Here is a 16,239-nt window from a genome sequence, read left to right as displayed (position 1 = left end):
GCAGTTTTCTCTTTAGATTACCCCCGCGTATACCTATATAGACATGATCAATACCCCGAAAAACTAAACCCCTAGGGTCACAGTCATGTTTTTCAAAAAAATGTTTGGGGATCGTTTTTAGAGACCAGGGATCCACACAAGTGGAAGCATTTTTAATATCCCTGACATGTTCTTGTACACGGACCTTAAACGGTCTAGTAGTCATACCCACATATATCAGGCCGCAGGTGCAGCTTGCATGATATACTACAGCCTCTGTATTACAGGTAATATGGTGTACTATCTTATAATTTTTGTCACCCATAGAGTTTGTAAAATCTTTTGTTCTGACGATAAAACGGCAGGCTGAGCAATCGCCACAGGGAAAACAGCCCCAAAGAGGGCCTTTAGAATTATCCGAAAAAAAGGAATTTTTTGGTGGTATATTGTGACTTCTACACAACATGTCCCCGAACGTTTGTGATTTACGCCATGTTATAGATGGAACCGGGGTCAGTTCTTTCTTTAAATCCCTATCTGTGAGCAATACTGGCCAATGCTTTCGGAAAATATGACTGATCTCGGACCAATTTGTATTAAATTTAGTAATAAATCTGGGTAAGAAAGCTTTTGTCATATCCTGATTGGAGTACTGCTTAGATAAAAGGTCAGTTTTATTGGTGTTACGGGCTCGAGCATATCCTCGAATAATATCTCTATTCGGATATCCTCTATTCTTAAATCTACGATATAATTCCTTAGATTGTCCAAAAAAGAGGGAATCATCGGAACAAATGCGACGAGCCCTTAAGTACTGTCCTACGGGAATCGAGCTCTTGAGTTTGGGAGGATGTGAGGATGAATAATGCAGAAGAGCATTTGTCGCGGTTTCCTTGCGAAAAATGTCAGTACTGATCAATCCATTATCAGATCTCCAATTGTAATTATTTCTTGAACTGTAGTACTGGGCATAGTGATACATCTCCATTAAGGAAACAGTTTGTTATGATCAACACCTATTTTAGTGCATTATCACAATATTGGCTTTGGATTTTGTTATAGGCTTTCTCGGTTAATACCCAGATAATATATTTTTTATTGAAAGCGACTTTAGACTGTATCATATGCTCTTATTACACTTGAGCTTGCTTAGATAACACTTTTCTTTTATAGCCAATTGCCCATATATGATGTAGTGTACATTATACCTTCTATACATTAGGACACCCGACTGGACTCCTGTTTGTTAATTTATTTGTGCAATAATGTTAATTGCTATGAGATTCAGAACTTTCACTGTTTATTGACAGTAGAGACTTTGTGCAGAGTTTAGCCCGGAGACGTTTTTTCTGTCTAACATTATATTTGTCAACTACTTACTTAGCTATCATTTGGGTTGCTTTATTTCCATCTACCTCATCACTAGCACTGTATATATCTTTATAATATATGTATAATAAAATTTGATATTTTTTGATTAAATCCTCTCCTTTTTTGCGGTGACTCTTGTTTATCAGCTATTATAGCCTGAAATTATTTATACCCTCATGACCTTTGGGTCTTTGAATTGGGGTTTCTTTGTTTTGGTAGTAGTTGAGGCCCGAGAGGTATATCCGTATGGCCACAGAATTGTTTTAGGTTTATATGAAGATTCCACTTGCCCTGAAGAAAATCGAGGATGAAACCCAAAGTTACAGAAAAAGAGCGACATCAAGGTGGCAGAACTAGCTCTATTATTTAAAGCGAATTCGGCCAAGGGCAAAAATGAAACCCAATCATCCTGATCAGCAGATATAAAACATCTCAAATAGGACTCCAAAGTCTGGTTTGTTCTCTCCGTCTGCCCATTGGTCTGAGGGTGAAACGCAGAGGAGAAGGACAACTGAATTCCCAGCTTGGAACAAAAGGCTTTCCAGAATCTGGAAACAAACTGAACTCCTCTGTCCGATACAATGTTCTCAGGAATCCCATGCAATCAAACCACCTGTTGTAAAAACAAGGGTACCAACTCTGAGGAAGATGGCAACTTTGGGAGTGGTAAAAGATGGACCATCTTTGAGAATCTATCACAAATCACCCAGATAACAGTCATTCTCTGAGAGACAGGAAGATCAGAAATAAAATCCATTGAAATATGGGTCCATGGCCTCTTAGGCACCGGCAAGGGCATCAACAACCCACTAGAGCGAGAACAGGGTTTAGACCGGGAACAAGTCCCACAGGACTGCACAAAATTCCTGACATCACGAGATAAGGCGGGCCACCAAAAAGACCGACTCACCAAATCTCTGGTACCTAAAATACCTGGATGACCAGCCAATGCGGAGCAATGAACTTCAGACATCACTCTCTTCCTCCACTGGTCAGGAACATACAATTTTCCCATAGGACAACGCTCAGGTTTGTCCTCCTGGAATTCTTCCAGAGCACGTCTCAAATCGGGCGAGATGGCAGAAAGAACTACCCCCTCACCTAGGATTGTAGTAGGCTTGGTAACAATGGGAGAATCAGCAAAGAAACTCCTAGAAAGGGCGTCTGCCTTAACATTCTTAGTGCCTGGAAGAAAGGAGACCACAAAATCAAAACGCGTAAAAAACAAGGCCCACCTAGCCTGTCTAGGATTCAAGCATTTGGCCGACTCAAGCTAAATCAAATTCTTGTGGTCAGTGAGGACCACAACTTGATGTGTAGCTCCCTCCAACCAATGTCTCCACTCCTCAAATGCCCATTTCATGGCTAACAATTCCCGATTCCCCACATCATAGTTGCGTTCAGATGGGGAGAACTTTTGGGAAAAGAAGGCACAGGGATTCATCTTAGACGTCACCGGATCTTTCTGGGACAAAACAGCTCCTGCACCAATCTCTGAAGCATCTACCTCCACCTGAAAAAGAAGTGAGACATCAGGTTGCCGCAAAACCGGAGCAGAAGTGAACCTCCGCTTCAGCTCCTGAAAGGCCGAAACAGCCTCTGAAGACCAATTCAGCACATCAGCACCCTTCTTAGTCAAATCAGTCAGTGGCTTAGCAATACTAGAAAAATTAGCTATATATTTATGATAAAAATTAGCAAAACCCAAAAACTTCTGGAGAGCCTTCAAAGAAGTGGGTTGAACCCAATCATAAATGGCCTGTACCTTAGCCGGGTCCATTTCAGTAGTTGACGGAGACAAAATAAATCCCAAAAATGAAATCCTCTGTACACCAAAAAGGCATTCTCTACAAGGAATTCTCCCTCAAAATCCGGAACACAGTCCGAACATGTTCCACATGAGAATCCCAATCCCTGGAAAAGATCAAAATATCATCCAGATAGATGATCAAAAACTTATCCACAAAGTCCCAGAAAATATCATTCATGAAGGATTGGAAGACAGAAGGGGCATTAGTGAGCCCAAAAGGCATCACCAGGTACTCAAAATGTCCCTCCGGAGTATTAAACGCCATCTTCCATTCATCCCCATGCTTGATGCGAATAAGATTATACGCCCCCTGAGGTCAAGCTTAGTAAACCAGCAAGCACCTTTAACTCTGGAGAATAAATCAGAAATCAGGGGTAACGGATACTGAAATTTAACCATAATTTTGTTGAGGGACCGATAGTCAATACAAGGCCTTAATAAACCATCTTTCTTGGCCACGAAAAAAAACCAGCACCTAAGGGCGAAGAGGATGGTCTAATATGACCCTTCTCCAACGACTCCTTAATATAAGATCGCATAGCCTCGTGTTCGGGTACAGATAAATTGAAAAGTCGACCCTTCGGAAATTTACACCCAGGTCTCAACTCAATTGCACAGTCATAACTCCTATGAGGAGGCAAAGACGCAGACTTGCTCTCACTAAATACATCATAAAAATCAGCCAAATAGTCAGGAACAGCATGCGACTGGGGAGAGGTGGAGAAAACAGGAGTGTCGCCAAGAGCACACCGACAACCCCAACTCACCACAGACACAGATTTCCAATCCAAAACTGGAAAACCCAGAACAATGGTATCATGTAAATTATGCAACACCAAAAATCTGCAATTTTCTTGGTGGTCTGGGGCGACCCGCATTATCACCTGGGTCCAAAACTGAGGTTTATTCTTCGCCAAAGGAGTAGCATCAATACCCCTCAAAGGAATAGGCGTCCGCAGAGGTGTCATTGGAAAACCACAACGTTTAGCAAAATCCAAGTCCATCAGATTCAAGGCCGCTCCTGAATCCACAAAAGCCTTCGCGGAAAATGTGGATAAGGAGCAGATCAGAGTAATTGCCAAAAGAAACTTAGGTTGTACACCACCCACAGCAAATGTGTGCAAAACGTTTCTCTCATTTAGGGCAGACAGAAATAACATGAGAGGCATCTCCACAGAAAAAACACAGCTTATTACGCCTTCTAAACTCCTGACGTTGTGCCCTAGACAAAACTCCATCACATTGCATAGGTTCAGACATTTGTTCAAAAGGTAGCAGCGCCTCCCGTGTAGTCTTGCGTTCATGTAAACGCCGATCAACTTGAATGGCTAATGACATAGAATCGTCAAGACCAGAGGGAACAGGAAATCCCACCATAGTATCTTTTAAAGTCTCAGACAAACCCTTCCGAAAGAGAGCTGCCAATGCACTATCATTCCATGTAGTAAGGACCGCCCACTTTTGGAATTTCTGACAGTACAACTCTGCAGGATCCTGACCCTGGTTCAATGCCAATAGGGCTCTCTCAGCTTGATCAATAGCATTAGGTTCATCATATAACAACCCCAACAAAAAATGCATGCATCCACATTAGTCAAAACAGGATCTTCAGGTGTCAAAGAAAACGCCCAATCCTGGGGATCGCCGCGCATCAAGGAGATGACAATTTTAACCTGCTGCACAGAGCTCCCCGATGAGTTAGGCTTCAAGGTAAGAAATAATTTACAATTATTCTTAAAATTCAAAAATTTAGACCGATCCCCAGAAAACACATCAGGAGCAGGGATCCTTGGTTCAACAGCATGTGAATGAGTGAGATAGGTGGAAATTCCCCGCACTTCAGCAGCGAGCTGCTCCACAAGATCAGAAAATTGCTTAATCTCCATCAAGGAGAAAAAGAAAAAAAAAATCCTCCTACGGCCCCAAAGAAAAAGAGGAGAAAATATACATATAAAAAAAAAAAAATTCTGACACTTTTTTTTACAATTCTCTCCTGCTTTTGAGTACCCTAGAATCTGCGGTATGGCTGGTGATTCTGTTTTGAATGAGTCACTGAGGAGAAAAAAACAAAAAGCAAGCAAAGCCCAGAAAACCGGAGAGGTTGGTAACTAGCGGATTGCAGACCCCTGATCCTATCCACAACAACTAGCAGTAGCCGTGGAGCATGCCTACGGTGGTCCTAGAGGCCTCGTCATGGCTGGAGAACTAAATAAGCCTAAAGAAAGAAAGGAAAAATCTAAACTGCCTCAGAGCAGACCCCAAAGCAATAGACAGCCCCCAACATGTATTGTCGGTGAAACAAGATGAAAACACAGACACAGATAGAAAGATAGGCTGAGCAAACGATGGGGCCCTCACTAACTAGAAAGGACAGGAAAGAAAAGCTGCTGTCTGCAATCACGCAAAAAACCCTGCCAAAAAAATGTCCAACGCGTCTGATAGAAAAAGGCCCTGAAGTCGCTAGACTTCAATTCACTACATCAGCACTCAGGTATATTCTGAAGACAGAGCAAAAGAGATCAACTGATCAGAGACAAAATGGGGATTCAGCCCAGTCCCAGCCAGGGCTGGCTGAACACAAAAACTAAGTAAACCAGACAAAAACTCAAATGAACAATAGCAGAGAAAACTTAGCTTTAGGAAGGCAGGAACCAAACTGGAGACCAGAAGCCACAGTCAAGAAAAATCACCAGCAAGAAACTAGGGAGTCGGCTGCCTTAAATCCAATCAGAAACTCCTGATGTCCAATCGCAGTCCTCTTCCTCAGGTGGCCGGTCTCTGCCATTTAGATCAGCTTCATTACCTCCCTTCACCAACAGAGGGAGTCCAGATAGAGAACTCACTACTCCTCTGTCAGCACAGCCAGCTCCATAACCCTCACCAGAAGCCAGAGGCAAACCCGAAAATGAGCTCACAACATATGGGCTCTGCACCTTAAGCACAAGCACCCCGACGAAAAAGGCAGTTTGAGCCTTTGAAACGCGTTGGTTTGCTTTTTGGCCCTCTTGCAGCCCCGTACTGCCAAGCGGTGATGTCACACACCTAGCTATTCCCAGTCTTGCTGGTTCTAAGCGAGCACACAGGTACGCTTCCAGCCGGAGCTCCCCCTGTCTCTTCCCAGCACCTTCTGCTTCCCCCTTCTTCCCTCCCCATGTCCTCTTCACCTCACCTGCACTCAGCCAGCAGGCAGGCTGCTCACCACACTTGGACGCTTTTGCAGCATCATCGCTCCGAGTGTGACTCGGTTATCACCTACATCATCTGTCTGTTTGAGCCAACATGTGCTTCCATCAATCAGCCTGTATCCTGGTAGGTGCCTTCCATCATCTTCCCTTTCATGTTTTAATCCATTAGGCACTATTTTATTATGAGCACAGCGCTCTATGTTTTCAATGCTGTGAGAGCCTGTGTGCTTTATTAAGGTTTTAACCTCTGTATGAGTCTGTGGATCATCTTGTATGTTGCTTCGCTAATTTGACTCCTTGCTGCTATTATTATTGTTATTACCATATCTTTTGGTCTGATCCCATGTCCTATGTTTATTATGAAAGTCTGTTGGTTCCCTTATTTTTCTAATCTCAGTTGATGTGTATTCACCAACTTACCAGTAGGACCACACAGTATATGCCATTTGTCCTCACTGTGTTCCCCTTTAATCACTATATCTTCTGCGGACTGCTGGTATCATACACCCCGGTGGGGCTCCAACCATCCAGGCTTGTTGGTAATCAACCAGAATTCATCGGGGTGTTCTATAGCGCAGGCCAATTTTTTGTTTGTTATTTATCCTATTTTTGGGCTGACACCGATCCCTGTTTTGGCACTAGCTGCTGAGGACATATCCTCATCTAGCTTTGAGTAAGCGCTTGTGTGTTTTACAGTTTTATAGGTTGAGTTGTTGCAGACTCGGCGATACCAAATATTTTTTTCATACAAATATTTTTATTAACAGATACAATATCGTTTGATTTAGTTATTAGTATTTTTTGATATTTTTTTAAAAAAAATTTTTACAATTAAGTATATTTTTTTACTTTTTTTCTTTGTTCCAATATTGGACTATCATTTTTTGCAGGCTGATTGCTTGTACAGCATGGGGATGTAGCAGCCTAATCTGAACTGACAGAGAAAGTTGCTGATCATGCACTGCGCATGATCAGCAAGTTTCTTAGCTCTGGCGACTCAGATGTCATCAAGACACCATGGCAACGATCCGTACTCAGGGTCTCCGATCCAAATGCAGAGGGGCTGTCAGCCCTCTACCAGCTCCCGGAATACTGTGATTGTTTTCGATCGCAGCATTTAGAGGGTTAAAGTGCCGCGAGTGGTGCGTGACTCTCAGGATCAGCTGACACCCGGCGGCGATCGCCCACGCACAGCCCACGTGCATGGGCGATTGCCATGCAATAACAATACATCCCTGATCAGATAGGCCCAGGGCACAGGGACGTATCATTATGACAAATGTCAGAAAGGGGTTAAAAACAACCTTTGGCTGATGAGAGGTGATTTGCATTATGATTGGTTGTGAATGTCCACTAAAATTTGGATGTGGCAGAATCTGACAATTTGGGGATTTGATACATATGAATCCACTATTGAGGGTCAGGAAAAGGTTAAAATTAAATACTTTATCCCCTTTCATCTGTTCTGCTCTTCTTTTCTATGGGTGGTGTTTCCATTACAGTTTCTTATGTTCATATCATGATGTGAATCGCTTCACCCCGACCCTGTGACCACGTAAGACCAATCACAGTTATCAGACTGGCCTCAGCACTGGAGTGGAGTGGCTTTTGACTTTTGTGATTGCTGCAAAGAGGTTTGGAGTTTTGGCAGAGGTGGCAGAACAGGTGAGGAAAGGAGAGGATAAAGATTTTTCTTTTCCCTGTCCTAACAGCAATCATGACCGTTTCAATTTGGAACAATCTTCGAATATTTCAAATTTGAGTGAATTGGATCAAAAAGACTTTCAAGAAATTTGCTCCTCTCTACTAACCACTCAAGGCTAATAGGGCTCTATTTCTTGTTGACCTTAGAAATATCTCATCTGATGGGCTCATGACATAGTAAGTTCATTTCTTGAAGTTATGGACAAAATGTAAAGGAGCCATTCACCAACCTTTGGAAGATCTGAACTTTTGCACCAAAAAATCTGATTCTTCAGAAATCTTGTTTTCGATGGTTTCCTTCCCCATTCCAAAATCTCGAAGTGTTGACAGAGTAAACCGTCTCATTGCTCTCCAGTTATCATTGGAAGCAAAAATAATTCCTGAGGACACAATATATGAGAAAGGAAGATGAGAGAAACAAGATGGCAACAAATACTTTAAACAAACAGTTTAAAGACTCAAAAGGCAAAATTTCTAATGTGTTGAAAAATATTTTGTGATGATTAACAAACCAGTGTCTACTTAAAATGAGACATTTTTTTAAGAAAGACCTATGTGAGTGTCTTAAGGTGTGCAACATTTCTAAATTATATCTCTTGCAGACCCTATCAGTGTTTACCCTACAGAAAATATTTTTCCTTCCTCTCTGCTCAGAAAATTTACATTTTTGGGAGAAGTTGGGAGATATGAGGAGATATGGAAATGAAGTCACTTTAATATTAACCAGTTGAACAAGAACTTAAACAGCAGATCAAGAAACAAGAAAGGAATAAATCCTGAGAACAAAAACATGCCAATTGATCAGGCCACACAATATCATGTAGGTTCTTGTACCAACCTGCCAGAAAAGATGTTAGAATAGGTGTGAGGTCTAGTTGAGTAGGTGTGAATTGATTTGGCTGTCAAGGGATTTGCCAGTCTATTTGAAGAGACGATGACTGTATAACTCAGAAAGGGATTGCAACACAATGCTCGAACCGGCTGTCGGCCCTCCTAACCTGAGCGTGACAGCATGTATTTCTATGAAGCTGACATGCTTGGTCAGGAGAACTAGTCTGAGCATTCAATTGCAACCATTATTTCTTATATTTGGAGACTCTATAGCGACGGGGTCTGCTCCACAGGACTGGCGCATAGCAAATGTGGTACCAATATTCAAAAAGGGCTCTAAAAGTGAACCTGGAAATTATAGGCCAGTAAGTCTAGCCTCTATTGTTAGTAAAATATTTGAAGGATTTCTGAGGGATGTTATTCTGGATTATCTCAATGAGAATAACTGTTTAACTCCATATCAGCATGGGTTTATGAGGAATCGCTTCTGTCAAACCAATCTAATCAGCTTTTATGAAGAGGTAAGCTATAGACTGGACCAAGGTGAGTAATTGGACGTGGTATATCTTGATTTTTCCAAAGCGTTTGATACCGTGCCACACAAGAGGTTGGTGCACAAAATGAGAATGCTGGGTCTGGGGGAAAATGTGTGTAAATGGGTAAGTAACTGGCTTAGTGATAGAAAGCAGAGGGTGGTTATAAATGGTATATTCTCTATCTGGGTCACTGTGACCAGTGGGGACCGCAGGGGTCGGTGTTGGGACCTATTCTCTTCAACATATTTATTAACGATCTGGTAGAAGGTTTGCACAGTAAAATATCGATATTTGTAGATTATACAAAACTATGTAAAGCAGTAAATACAAGAGAAGATAGTATTCTGCTACAGATGGATCTGGATAAGTTGGGAACTTGGGCCGAAAGGTGGCAGATGCAGTTTAGAAATGATAAATGTAAGGTTATACACATGGGAAGAAGGAATCAATATCACCATTACACACTGAATGGTAAACCACTGGGTAAATCTGACCTGGAGAAGGACTTGGGGATCCTAGTTAATGATAAACTTACCTGGAGCAGGCAGTGCCAGGCAGCGGCTGCCAAGGCAAACAGAATCATGGGTGCATTAAAGGAGGTCTGGATACACATGATGAGAGCATTATACTGCCTCTGTATAAATCCCTGGTTAGACCGCACATGGAGTACTGTGCACAGTTTTGGGCACCGGTGCTCAGGAAGAATATAATGGAACTAGAGCAGGTACAAAGGAGGGCAACAAAATTAATAAAGGGGATGAGGGAACTACAATACCCAGAGAGATTAGCAAAATTGGGATTATTTAGTCTAGAAAAAAGACCACTGAGGGGCGATCTAATAACCATGTGTAAGTATATAAGGGGACAGTACAAATATCTCTCCGAGGATCTGTTTATACCAAGGAAGGTGACGGTTACAAGGGGGCATTCTCTGCGTCTGGAGGAGAAAAGGTTTTTCCACCAACATAGAAGAGGATTCTTTACAGTTAGGGCAGTGAGAATCTGGAATTCCCTGCCTGAGGAGGTGGTGATGGCGAACTCAGTCGAAGGGTTCAAGAGAAGTCTCGATGTCTTCCTGGAGCGTAACAATATTGTATCGTACAGTTATTGTTATGTTCTTTAGAAGGACGTAGATCTGGGGATTTATTCTGACAGAATTTTATAGGCTGCACTGGATGGCCTAATGTCTTTTTTCGGCCTTACTAGCTATGTTACTATGTAATTCCCATTAACATTACAGTTTACAGTGTAAGGCAGAGATTACTGAATGTGTTGGGGGACACTCACTTGGCAGCGGGATGGAGATACTCAATAGCTATTTTTTCATGTAAACAAGTCCATGCGGTTTATTAGTAAGCAGCATAAACACAGTCTCTTTCTGACCCCGGTCAGCATAACACGGATTCCTGTCCATTACCTGTTGGTATCGGCCACACAGGTTCCCAGATGCCTCTTTTCCTCAGAGGTGACCCATAGACATAGCATAGGGCTTTAAACACTTTAGACACTACATCCACCAGTCCTTCTCTGACTAGTTCCCGGGGGTGTCCGTACGCCGTATCAATGTCTTACACACAGAGCATTAGGTCGCAGTCTCTAATCACGCCGGACCTCTGTTACCATGGGAGACCACACAGCTCACATTAACCCCTTTACCTTTGTGTTTACTTTCCAGGAGCTCCGCAATCCTAGGACCTAACCAATGGACCTCACCAATCCTAGGTCCTCGAAGAAGCTGATTAACTGGGATCACAGTCCCGGACAGTGACTTGCTCACCCGACCACCCGACAGTCCAGATCCTCAGCATGACAGTAGCTTCCTCAACACAGTAGCCGTCCCTCGTTCTGCACATACACGGCCTTCAGGTCCAAGGCTTCTCCATGTGCTCTTCAGGAAGTAGGTCCTTCCAACACACAACCTTCCAGGACCTTACACACACAGACCATTCAGGTCCATAAACTCTCTCTCATGTGACCAGACCTGTTCACCTTACATAGGTGTAACCACCCCCATATGTGGGCGGTGTAAGTGTGGCTAGCTAGTCCCACCCACTTCTATGACCAGCCCTGTAAGCCCCACTTATAGTAAATAAAACTCATCGAACTACAAGTCCCAGCCCAACACATTCTTTTTGGGCTTATAGCGCAGAGGACCTCCTCGGTCTCTGTGACACATATCGGCAATTCACATCGCTGATCACTGTCTCATCATCACAGTTACACCTCCATGCGTATCCTAAGGAGCCCATACAGTGTCCCTTAGCTGTAACAGGGGTCACTGCCTCAAAACAGCCATCCAACTCTTCCCTTAACCTCACTGTTTCCCTTGATTATTTCTAATTTCCCACACTTGCATCTCTATTAACCCCTTAAGCCCCAAGGGTGGTTTGCACATTCATGACCGGGCCAATTTTTACAATTCTGACCACTGTCCATTTATGAGGTTATAACTCTGAAACGCTTCCATGGATCCTGGTGATTCTGACAGTATTTTCTCGTGACATATTGTACTTCATGTTAGTGGAGACACATTGTGCCGGGTGTCAGCTGTGATAATCAGCTGACACCCGGCCGCGATCAGCGGCTCTCACCACGTGGGCGCCGCTGATCGCTGTGATGTACTATCCCCTCCCTGGGAATTAAGTCCCAGGGCACATGGACGAGATAGTACGTCTAATGGCAGAAAGGGGTTAATGGGATACATTTAAGCCTCACTCCGGTCTGCAGTGTAATTGCCACTTTCATGTATATTTGCAAAGGTCTTCACCTCGTTAAGACCTTTTGATTTTTAACTGTCCAGGAGTAAGCATATTTTGTTCACCTAATCTTGGGACAGGAGGAAAAGAGGGAGGGATAAGGGCCTCAATTCTTCAAAGCTTTTAAGCCAGAATTCTGACATAAAAAGCTATGAAAAAACACAAATGTTTTGCAAACACAAGCTTGCCCAAAAATATTGTGACTTTTGCCAGCTTCATGCCGATTTCACCCAGTTCTAACAATCTGTCTGGAGCTTAGCTGGTATGGGGACATGAAGGCCATGGTGACCCCTGCTTGTCAAATTCATGATGAGGCCAAGTTGTGTGCCTCCAGAAGATTATATAAAAATTTTCTAAATTGCTGTTCAGCATGTAAAGTAGGAGTTGATGTCACCATTTCAGAACCAGGATGGATCGTTCTAGTATATTGTTGTTATCGTAAGCTAATCTTGGAGGATAGATCTGGTGCCCACATGAGATCAACTTGACTTTAAGGACCCACAATTTTAGTTGAAGATTTCCAGACCAGACAACCTATTTACAAAGGAAATTAACTTGTAAAGTGAATTCAATCCATCCCCCGATCAGTGGTAATTTTATGATTGTTACCGTGTCCTTTGTACATAATGTCAATCAATGGCACTTTAGGTCTTCCTGACAATTCTTCTCCATGATTGACCAGGGCGTCTTTTACAGCCTCATACCCACATATGACAACGACTTTCTCCACTCCTAATTGTAAGGTGTACACGGGTCCATACTTCTTAGAGAGCTGAAAAGTGAAATGACTGTTGGTTAGTGAATTTCTTGATGATATTTCACCTGTTTTTTATGGTGAACATATTCTAATAGTAGAGCAAAATTTATTACAAACATTTTCTGAATTTATGTTAATGAACTTTAACCTCTTGCCATCTGGGCCAATTTTAAGTTTTGTGATTTTACTTTTTTCTCCTCTTCTCCAAGAGACATAACTTGAATCTGAAGATCAGAACGATTACATCAATCCCAAAAATATCGGTGTTTTTACATACATTTCAGTGATTTAAAAAATGGTTTGTTCCGGTGGTATTATACTCTCTGCAGGTTACATTTTGGATTGCTCCAACCGTATAATTAACAGGATCATCAATTACCAAACGATACTCACCCATAGCATGTCTCTACTTTCCTAAAACCTACATTAAATTCCTGCTACCTTGACATTGCTGGTGGAGCATATTTTAATGGCAATTAAACTAGTAGATAATGAGTCATTAGTAGGAGATATGCCAAACTGATATCCAAGAAATGATTTTTTTTAACCATTTGCTTATATGAAAAAATGACTTTATATCGGAATCAGTGTCTGGCCTCAATTTATAAGTGTTAGGATTTGTGGATAACAGCCCATATTATTCCTGCTATAGGGTGCGTCTATGGTCTGCCATCATCTGATCTCGTGTGCTATGAATATCACTACACGAGTACTGCTATCTATAACAAAATTCACGATCTTCTATGAATGTCAGATGAACACCAGGTTTCACAGAAGGATTGCAATGACTTGCACAGGGGTCTTTAGCAGACTGACGGCTGTCCTGGCAACCCATTAGCAACAGCGATCACATCACAGGGCCGATGGGTGCATGGAATGACGAGATCTCTGTTGCTTTGTGTTAATGTTGGTGTCAGAGATTGACGCTTGCATTTAACAGATGTTGGGAAAAGCTCCATTTCCACCTGTGGCTGATAAAGGCACATGATTAGTCATGACTGAATAGGGAAATATTTGGATTTGGGATAATTGCCACAAGCAATTTCTAATATCCGTGTACTCGTACCGAATAACGAATCCAACGCAAGTCAATGGGAAAGCTGAATATTTTTCTGCTGGACCCAACAAACATTTCTGGGGGCAAGGGGAAAAAAGTTGAAATTGATGGGAAAGAGCTAAAACTAAATGGGAACAGCATGGAGAATATGCCGGCATGTCTTTCTGACTCACATATGGTATCTGGGAACAATGTTGTCAGACGATTGTGACGGTTTTACAGATTTTTAAAAAGACATACCAAACCAAATCATTATTTTTTTTTAAAGAGAAAAATGCTAAGAAACATTTTTTACTCCATAATTGCATGTAAATAACACTAAATGAAAATAAAAAAATATACCTCCCCTTTGGCATATGTTTGGCTTTATTTTTTCCTTTAACATTTGTGAGGGCTCACACTCCAACACTTGAGTGGTCTCTCTCTCATGCCAAATAGTTAGTAAGATAGTGGAATACATATTCACCATCCATTTACAATGCTATTTCCAACATGGGCATTTGAATTTTGGCCTTTGCCTGCCACCACCATATGATGCCTTCGCTTACAATATTCAGAGGGCCACCAGGTGCTGTAAAAACCTGCATTTTGTAACCCTTTCCTGACCTTCACCGTACTAGTACTGCTCTGCGGGATCTGCATTTCTGCCCAGAGCAGTAGTAGTACGGCGCCACGATCGCCGCGGCCTCACGCTGAGTGCCGCGGCAATTGCTTGCGGATGTAAGCTGTATGTGACAGCTGACACCCTGCAGCAATGCCCACGTGGGCATTTAACCCCTCTGATTCCAATGTAAGCAGTGGCAGCAGCACAGAGAAGCATCTCGCAGGGAGGGGGCTCCCTGCGCGCTCACAATGGCCGTGGGGTCCTTCCGCGTCCTGCAGGAAAGTGACTTCTCAATGCCTGCCAAGAGCAGGACCTGAGAAGCCTCCTTCCCTGCCTGTCAGTTCGCTGATCTGACACAGTACAGTGCAAAGTGTCAGATCAGCGATCTGACTTTACATAGTAATGTCCCATGCTAGGACAAGGTAATAAAGTAAAAAAATATATATTGTGATGTGTAAAAACTTTTTTTTAAAAATCCCCAAATATAGAAAAAATAAAATAAATATTTCCCCAATAAATACATTTATTTACATAGATAACAAAAAAATAAAAGTACACATATATGGTATCGCCGCATCCATAAAGACCCACTCTATAAAACTGTCCCACTAGTTTGCCCCTTCAGTGAACACCATAAAAAAATAAAAAACGAGGCAAAAAACAATGGTTTATCATCATACCGCCGAATAAATAGTGCAATAAAACGCGACAAAAAAGATGTAAGTAAAATTGGTACCGCAGAAAACGTCATCTTGTCTCGCAAAAAAACAAGTCGCCATACAGCTCCATCACCGGAAAAATAAAAAAGTTATAGCTCTCAGAATAAAGTGATGCAAAAATAATCATTTTTTCTATAAAATAGAAATTGTGTAAAAGCACCAAAACATAAAAAAACATATAAATGAGGTATCGCTGCAATCGTACTGACCTGAAGAACAAAACTGCCTTATCAATTTTATCATATGCAGAATGGTATAAAAAGAAAAAAGAATTCATGAATTGCTGGTTTTTGTTCTTTCTGTCCCCCAAAAATCGGAATAGAAAGTGATCAAAAAATTTAATGCGCCTGAAAATGGTACCAATAAAAACATCAGCTCGTCCAGCAAAAAGCAAGCCATGACATGACTTTGTCGGTTGAAATTTGTGAAAATTATAGCTCTCAAAATATGGTGATGCAAAAACTAGTTTTCACAATAAAAAGCGTCTTTTAGTATGTGACAGCTGCCAAACATAAAAACCATTTATAAATCTGGTATCGCTGTAATCGCACCGACCCGAAGAAAAAAGTCGCCTAATCACTTATACCACACGAGGAATGGCGTGAAAAATAAATTAAACCAATTCTTCACAAGCTGTTGATTTTTTTCATTCTGCCTCCCAAAGATCTCAGTAAGGCTTGACACACATTTATCCTGCACTCTGTGCTTAGCGCTTACACCGGGATTTCCATTTAAATCTCTGAAATATGTGATTCAGACAGAACCCCTGGCAGAAAAATCCCAGATGGAGGCACTGTGGATGCCATAGCACCTGTGATATGGAGGTGTCCGTCTTTTTAGGATTGCATAAAAGTGCCGTCGGCCAGTTTTGTGCACTTCTGAGAAAAAGGGAACCAACTGAATAGAGGCCAGACGGCATCCAGAGTTACT

General features: G+C 42.0%; 1 protein-coding gene across 2 annotated transcripts in view; it reads right to left on the bottom strand.

The window, feature by feature from the left end:
• LOC141098580 (cytochrome P450 2K1-like) overlaps positions 1-16,239 on the bottom strand; it is a 240,512-nt gene that overhangs the window by 162,205 nt on the left and 62,068 nt on the right. For both annotated transcript variants that reach the window (XM_073586486.1, XM_073586485.1), the window contains exons 3-4: positions 12,782-12,944; positions 8,280-8,429 (exon numbers count right to left, since the gene is read on the bottom strand). In XM_073586486.1, coding sequence (XP_073442587.1) covers positions 8,280-8,429; positions 12,782-12,944 — 313 coding nt within the window. The remainder of the gene's footprint in view (positions 1-8,279; positions 8,430-12,781; positions 12,945-16,239) is intronic.

Source organism: Dendrobates tinctorius, unplaced genomic scaffold (assembly GCF_039654945.1).
Source record: "Dendrobates tinctorius isolate UK_male_01 unplaced genomic scaffold, ASM3965494v1 ptg000093l, whole genome shotgun sequence".
NCBI classification, from domain to species: domain Eukaryota; kingdom Metazoa; phylum Chordata; class Amphibia; order Anura; family Dendrobatidae; genus Dendrobates; species Dendrobates tinctorius.
This window is presented reverse-complemented; position numbering and strand designations above follow the sequence as displayed.